At 50.9% G+C, this 7768-nt stretch overlaps 2 protein-coding genes across 2 annotated transcripts in view; both read right to left on the minus strand.

The window, feature by feature from the left end:
- The window catches only part of ZFYVE27 (zinc finger FYVE-type containing 27), a 108119-nt gene extending 106903 nt beyond the window's left edge, over positions 1 to 1216 (minus strand). Inside the window, exon 1 of the mRNA XM_073240586.1 lies at positions 1084 to 1216. The gene's annotated coding sequence lies outside the window, so the exon portion shown is untranslated. The remainder of the gene's footprint in view (positions 1 to 1083) is intronic.
- On the minus strand, positions 254 to 3253 carry MARVELD1 (MARVEL domain containing 1). The gene has a single exon (XM_037015721.2). The coding sequence runs from the start codon at positions 3099 to 3101 to the stop codon at positions 2580 to 2582; it is 522 nt and encodes a 173-aa protein (XP_036871616.1). The 5' UTR covers positions 3102 to 3253; the 3' UTR covers positions 254 to 2579.
- Positions 3254 to 7768: the final 4515 nt, after the last annotated feature.

Genomic DNA, 7768 nt, shown 5'->3' on the forward strand with positions numbered 1-7768 from the left:
TCTGGAAATCCCCATGGCCTCAGCAACATGGAAACCTGCAACAGAAGAGCTAAAGTCATGGGGCTTCCAACTGCATCTCCAAGTATCCCAGCAAAGCCCACCCCAGGCTCTGGTTGGCACAGGCAGGGGAGCTGAGGGAACAGGCACCCCGCCTAGAATATGGCAGCCGGACCCCAGCCTAACTGAGACATCAAAGAGCTTCATGTTCTGGAATTTCCCATGAGAGAGAAAACAACAAACAAACAAACAAACAAACAAAGAACACAGTTTTAATGAATACGGAGTTTCAGTTTTACAAAATGAAAAAGTTTTGTAGATGGTGGTAACATCTGCACAACAATGTGAACATACTTAATGCCACTGAATGTAAACTTAAAAAATGGTTAAAATGGTCAATTTTACGTATATTTTACAACAATTCAAAAACATTTTTTAAATAATCATATTAACAGAATCTAACATGTGTTGACCCCACTATATATATAGTACAGTGTGGTCCTGAACAGCCCAAACTGCGTGGGTTCAAATTCTAGATCCACTACTCAACTCACTAGCTGGGAGACTTCCCGGCAAGTTCTTTAACTAGCTGTGACTCTTTTTCCTCATATGGAATATGAGAATAATATAACACACCTCACTAGGGTTGTTGAGGGAACAAAATGAGTATGTCTGAGGGCTGTGACCAGTTCCAGGCACACAGTAGGGCTAGATAAATGCCCTGGCGGTGACTATGTAAAACCTACATAAGTACTCCCACACCCCTCCCAGATCATCACAACTACAACAGAGAAACCAAACACCTCTCCACCTGAGCCTTAACAACGTGTTCACAAAAACCATTCTGGCCTCTTATTCTAGCTTCTAATCCAGAGAGGGCTGAATTTTTTCCAAGAGCATTTAAATCCTTGTAAAGATTTAGCAGAAAAAGTTGACTTGTCACAACTCTTCGGACATTGTCATTATTATTGTCACCCCTCCAACTTGCTCTGAGTAATAACCCTTAAACCTTTAGAAAAGGAGGGGGCTTTTGTGTTTGTTATTCAAAGGCCTAAGACGCCTCCAAAAAACCAAGAAGCATCTTACCTTACAGAGGCTGGGCCAGCTGTTCACCCCAGGTTTAGAGGGTTTTCTCTGGTGAGTGACCACTCCTGCCAGCTGCTCACAGTCATGTCAAGATCTCTTACAGGTGACATGCTTTTTGACTGGGAAACCATCTGGATAACCTTCGCTTCATTTCCCAAACAGTGTAAAGGAATGTTCAAATCCACCAGTTCCCAAGTCTCCCACTGGCCTAGCGAGAACAGCTCTCTTCCCTCACAGACCTTCCAACCGTCCTGGGAAAGAGGAGGAGCAGTCCAAATCTTCAGTCAGACCATAGTCAAAGGGTTGGACCCCTTAGGAATGAATGCAAGCAGGAACAGCACAGGGCTGCTTAGAACCTTAAGGTGGGAAAAACTGGTCCAGGTCCAGAGGCAGTTAATTAGCACTGTACACTAAATTACTTGGGCTTCTTTTACACTGGGCTTTCGCAAAGCCTGTGATATGTTAATGAACATCGTGAAACTCCAGGGGTAGATAGCACCTTTGACCAACCCATTTGGCCGTGAAACCCCCAGGGTAGCTCCCGAGCCAGGATTCCCGGGAACACCCACTGCTTTAATGTGAACAGCGCGGGACTGGGAGTCCGTAGACGGCGTCCTGATCATATTATGGCTGTTCCCAAGAGCAAGGGGTGGGACTCACGCTAACATTCCTTGACAGGCGTGTGGGATCCCCAATGCGAAAAGCTGCTGGGAGGCGGGGGTGGAGCAGAGAAGCCTGTGGGACGAAGGCTAGGAAGCTGAGGCCAGGGATGCTAGTGTGCGTTTGGGCCTGGCCTCCACGAACCGCGAGGACAAAGGCGGAGCTGGCTGGGGCGAGAAAAGCCTCCGAAAGTGCAATAGTACACCTACTTCTATGCATCCTCACCTTTGCAGGTGGGCCCCACCCACGACATCAAAGCACCGAGGGATGGGCGGGGAAGGGCTGCGTAAGGCGCCCAAACAATCCCAAACTAAAACGACACTCGTCGCTCATCCTGGGACCAGTGGAGGACTGTCCCAGCTCCGCCCGCGACTGCGCGCCGCCTTCTGCAGCACTTAAGGCTGGAAGAGGGGCCAACCAAAAGGGGGGCCCTTGCGACCGCGGGGCGGGAGAGAGAGGCAATGGCGCAGCCATCAGAGTGGCTGCGATATGGTAACTTCCCCCGGATCTACGCGGCGCCTGTCCACGTCTCGCCCTCAGCAGGGAAGGGAAGGAGGAACCTCGAAGTTCGCAACAGAGCTGTCAGTCCGAGAGTGTGCGTCCGCTTCTCGGATGTAGCCTTGCTGGTCCCTGGAGGCTGCGCATCTCGCGTAGCTGTCCGGACTCAGGGCGGCGGCGCTGCCGTCGGGCGGGAACTGCGTGACAAGGGTGCCTGGGCGTAGGAGGCGGCGGGGACGCAAGGCAGGGGGTGGGTGCCACGGCACACGGGCGCGGGGCGGCGGCGGGAGGACTGGGGTGCTGTCCTCCGCAGGGTCCCAGCCCCGCGCGCGGCGGCCTCACGCCACCTCCTGTTCACCCTGGTAGCGACGGCAGCAGCCGTAGAGCGCCGACAGCAAGTAGAGGCCGAGGCACAGGCCGCCGCAGACGGCAGCCGCCAGGAAGGCGTGGTAGGCGCAGGACATCTGGTAATCCTTCAGGTTGCAGTAGCTGTGTCTCTGCGTCTGGTCGATCATGATGCCCGTCGCGGCGCCGTAGAGCGCGGCTGCCAGCAGGTCGTGCGCCACGTTGACCACGAGCCAGCGCGAGCCCAGCACGGGCACCAGCTCGTGCTTGCCCAGCAGCGTGAGGAAGTAGAGGCCCAGAGTCAGGAGCCAGAAGAGCACGGACACGAAGAGCGCGAAGTGCACGGGGCCCTGGTACCTGCTGGTGGCGATGGTGACCCAGAACGCGGCGCCGGCCACCAGCTGCAGCAGCCGCAGCACGCCCAGCGGGCCGCGCAGGAAGGCCCGCTGCAGGCGCACCGCACCGCGGGCCGCGCGCGCCTGGGGCGGCGGCTGGCGCGGGGGCGGCGGAAGCATGGCCCCCGGGCGCGCGGGCTGCGGCGGCGGCGCCCCGAGCAGCGGAATGGCGGCGCCTTGCTCGCGGGGGCGGCCCGGCCGACGTGCCCGCCGCGGCCTCCTCGCTGGCTCTAGTCGTCCTCGCTTCCTCTCCCCTTCTCCCCTTCTCCCCACCCTTCCTCCCCTCCTCCTCCCTCCCAGCCCTCTACTTTCTCTCTCCCTCTCTCCACCCCTTCTACCCGCCCTTTCCCTTCCCCTCCCGGGTCTCCACCCCCACTCGCTCTTCCCGGCTTCCTGCCATCTCCCTTTCGGTCTTGTTCATACCCTGGCCCCGCTTTCCGGCAGGCGCCAGACTCCCAGCTCGGATTCCTTCCTCCCCAGGGCAGGGTGGAGAGCATCCGCACTCCCCAGCCAACCGTGGGCCTCCCGCTCTGTCCTAATGGGCGAAGTTTGCCACATCTGGGGCCACCCTGCCTGCCCTGCCTCCCCGGCCCCCGTCCAGGCTTCTTCCTGTGGAAAGCTGCCTTCTGGAGCGTTCTCCCAGCCTCTAACTGGGCTCTTTCTCGGTTCCTGGTGGCCACCCCAGCTTCCTGGCCCTTGGCGCTGGAGGCAAACGGTGATGGTCTTGAACTCATATCCATTCTTACCTGGACATCAGGAATATTCTGCTTGTGTCCATCTCAGACAACTTGTTCAAAGTGGGGCTCTCAGACTTTGTCTCAGCCATCTGACTCCTTGCAGTAAGAGAAAGGAACTAGCACCCACCAGGGGCCCCACATGCCACAAAGTCCTGTCAGTCCATTCCGTATATGCTACCCAACATGGCCAGACACAAACCCCCTTCTAAGAGACAGCAAAGTTCTAGTGCTTAGCAAAATGGCCTGTAATGGAGACTAAATGATGCTTTACATTAAGCTTTACATGTATTCTCATTTAAGCCTCAAAATAACCTGAGATATATTTATGTATAGTTTCTTCATTTTACTGAGGCAGGGAAAGGATGCCTTAAAGGGGTTAAGACCAGAAAGCTGGTAATTATAGCTGGTCTCTCTCCTCTCCCCTTCTGATCCAACTTTTGCGCACTGTGGCATATTTCTAAAACACAGACCTGCTTGTTTATTGTACTACTTCCCCTGACCACAGGATAGGGTTCTATCTCTTCTATGGACATACTTCACAAACTGGCCCCAACTGACTTCCAGTTTCTTGGTTTTCCACTTCCTTTCCTTACCCATGCTCCCACACAGCATGCCAACCCCACCAAAACTCTTACGTTCCCTAAAATAAGCTCAAAATGCCCTTTATTCCCAGTCCCCACTTGGCTGGTAAACTCCTGTTTATTCTTCAATGCCCAATTTAAATGCTCCTCTCTTTTATCCAACTTCCCAGGCTGTTGATTACTGGCTCTTCTAGGCCCCCACTAGGAGCATCCCTCTGCAGTCATTTTGAGTCTGCTTACATTATAACCACTGCTTACCATCTCTTACACATCTGTCTGGCACACAGGAGACTCAGTATATGTTAATGGAGTGAATGGCTGAGTAGCTGCAGAAACAGCCATGGAACTGAGAGGAACTTCTTACCCTTGGGACCAGCATGCATCAGACCCCCAGCTGATCCTACCTTGCAGAATTGGTCCCTTATCTCCTGGTCATGGGATGAGTCCACTGGCCCCAGGTCTGGCTATGCAGGTCCCTCTTCCTGCAGCCTGGCTTCCCTTCAGGGAGAAAAGCTATATGATTTCTCAAGAAGAAGCTAATGCGTTTCGCTGCCAACACAGCTCTGTCTGCAGGTACCTGGGGAAGAGCTGAATGCGTATCTTAAATGAACCAATGGTGATACACAACACACATAAGACAGCATGGTGTCAAGGCTCAGGGTACAGGCCCTGAGGCAGACTACCTGGCTTTGCATCATTGCCTCACCATGTCCTAGTGCTGGGACCTGGTGGAGGGGGGCAGGGAGGGATACTTAACCTCTTTGTGCCTCAGTTTTCTCATCTGTGAAATCCTTTCATTTACCCATGAAGTGCTGGGCACTATTGCAGGGGCTAGGGTTACATAATATATATGTGATTATATTACTTGATTGCTTATTACACACTAGGTGCTATGATGAGCACTTTATATTCACTGTTCAATCTAATCCTTGCCAACTGTAAAATAACTGCTGTTAGCTCTGATTCACTGATGGGGAAACCAGGGCTCAGACGGTAAGGGAAGCTGACCATATTCACAGAGCTGACAGGTGACAGTTTAAACAGGAGCCCAGGTGTGGCTGACTCCAGGTCCACATTCAAAATGCTTTTAAATATTTTAAATACTCTCCCATATTTTATTCTCAGCTACTCTTTTTTTTTTTTTTTGAGAGGGCATCTCTCATATTTATTGATAAAATAAATGGTTGTTAACAACAATAAAATTCTGTATAGGGGACTCAATGCACAGTCATTAATCAACCCCAAGCCTATATCTCAACAGTCTCCAATCTTCTGAAGCATAACAAACAAGTTCTTACATGGTGAACAAGGTCTTACATAGTGAATAAGTTCTTACATGGTGAACAGTGCAAGGGCAGTCATATCACAGAAACTTTCGGTTTTGATCACGCATCATGAACTATAAACAATCAAGTCAGATAAGATTATTCGTTTGATTTTTATACATGATTTATATGTGAATCCCACATTTCTCCCTTATTGTTGTTATTTTTTTAAAATAAAATCTGTCCTCTTAGGTGGCTTGTCCAAAGAAAAACAACTTTACTAGTTGTTACTAGGGTGGTGAGTGTGAATGTGAGGACTAACACCTCGGTCTTCTGACCCCAACTTCGGGGCTTTTCCCTCAGCATCCCTTAGCAATCCTTGGACATCCTCAGGGTTCCAGTCTTGAGCAGGGCTGGAGCTAGGATGGGCAGGCCCTGAGGGGCTGAAACTGGGTGCTGGCCTGATGACTGTGTTATGCCACACAAACTATGTGGCTGCAGGAGTCGGGGGGTTGCCTATCTGAATAAACACTGAAAGGGAGAGAACAGAATGCTTCCAACGTCTAAAAAAAGGCATCTGGAGATTTGAGGGTGGGGCGCCACCTGGTGGGCCCAAGGTTTCAGCCTCTGGAGCTAAATCTTGCTCCTTACAAGGAAGCCAAGGCAGTGGCTTTGGGGAGTTATTTTTAGCCTCTGGAATCCTGAAGACATTCCAAGGGGCGGTGGAGCAGACTTTCTGCAAAAGCAAAACCGTGCAGAAAGATCTTGAGTCCTACAACTCAACAAATATGGTATCAAATAAATACACAAACAATCTGGGTGGGGAATTCAGGAATGAGGACCAACTCCTGCTCTGCCCTCGACCTGTTTGCACCCTTCTGGTAGGGAAGGGACAGTTGTGGACACAAAAGGTGAGAATTATAAGGAAAATACAAAGGGAAAGGAGAGAGTATGTGCGATGGGAAGACTGGGGCAAGCTTCAAGAAAGAGTTATTTGTGTCATTTGAGAATGGATATAATTTTGACAAGCAGAGATGGGGGATAGGACTTGGTGGGTGAAGCAGACCACCATGGATCCTGAGCATCTCTGAATGTTGCCGTGGGATATGCTGAGAATGCAAGGCCATGATTGCCCTGAGTGGCAACACAGAGAGTTGTCCCAGTTTTACAGAGATAGTCAGCAGGTAGGGGCCAGGCAAAAACCACAAAAGCAGGTGTGGTTGTTATACGCTTCAAGATCTGCTCTTAGGGAGCTTGTGTATGCTGTTCCCATTTCTCAGCCTATAACAGGGAAATAGAGGAAGGCCCCAGGAAAGAGGGGTTTGTTCCCCCAACTCTCCACCCCATCCACAGTTGGTGCTTAGTGGAGCCCAAGGGTTGGGCTGGAGCCCAGACTTCCCATCAGATGATGGCTCTGTGCTGAGTGCATTTCTTCTTAGCCCTTGTAGCAACCTTGAAAGATAGGTAATTCATTATCTCCACTTGACAGTTGAGGAGAATGAAATCCAGATTAAGCTAGTAACTAAATTTAGATATCCAGACAACTATAAACACTATAGCTGCCTTAGAGTTCCTGAATCTACTTTAACCATAAACTTTCCCCTTAGGTCCAGTGTCACAAAAGACTCATTACAAGACATTACCCTCTCAAACCACAAAGCAAACATTGTGCCTCCTCCACTACCACTTGGGGCTTGAACCTTCTGTTATCACTGGGAACTCTTAAGGATGTGGTGAATCATGGAGATTTTCCCCAACAATGGTTTTTCTCTCTGCTGCTGAGAAATCCCCCCTTAACCCAATAGGTAAACACAGCAAAGAGATCAGAGGTCACAAAAGCCATTAGAGATCTAAGGGGACCTTGCCCTGACCCATCAGGAAGATGTCAGAATAGCCAAAAGCATGGCATTTAGGGGTCAAGAGAAGCAACAAGAATCTTCAGTGGAGTTGCAGTGCTTTGGGAGGCCTGCCTCCCTTGTGCAGCCTTCTCCCCTAATCCACAGCCTAGAGATATAGATGTTATATTTGTACTATAAGGCCTTGCCCCTGCCTCTCCTACTCTACCTCTGACCCAAGCTGGGCCTACCGGATTCCCTCTCCTGGAATTTGGCTGAATGGTCATTCCTGATTGGAGCCAGTTCTGGGTAATCAAAGCTAGTGTATGAGGCAAATTTGGGGGAAATAGAAACTCTCATTTGGCAGAG

Source organism: Manis javanica, chromosome 7, assembly GCF_040802235.1.
Source record: "Manis javanica isolate MJ-LG chromosome 7, MJ_LKY, whole genome shotgun sequence".
Classification (NCBI taxonomy): domain Eukaryota; kingdom Metazoa; phylum Chordata; class Mammalia; order Pholidota; family Manidae; genus Manis; species Manis javanica.

Bases quoted from the DNA above. Each gene is read 5' to 3' on its own strand.
- MARVELD1 (XM_037015721.2), bottom strand. From the start codon at position 3,101: ATGCTTCCGCCGCCCCCGCGCCAGCCGCCGCCCCAGGCGCGCGCGGCC.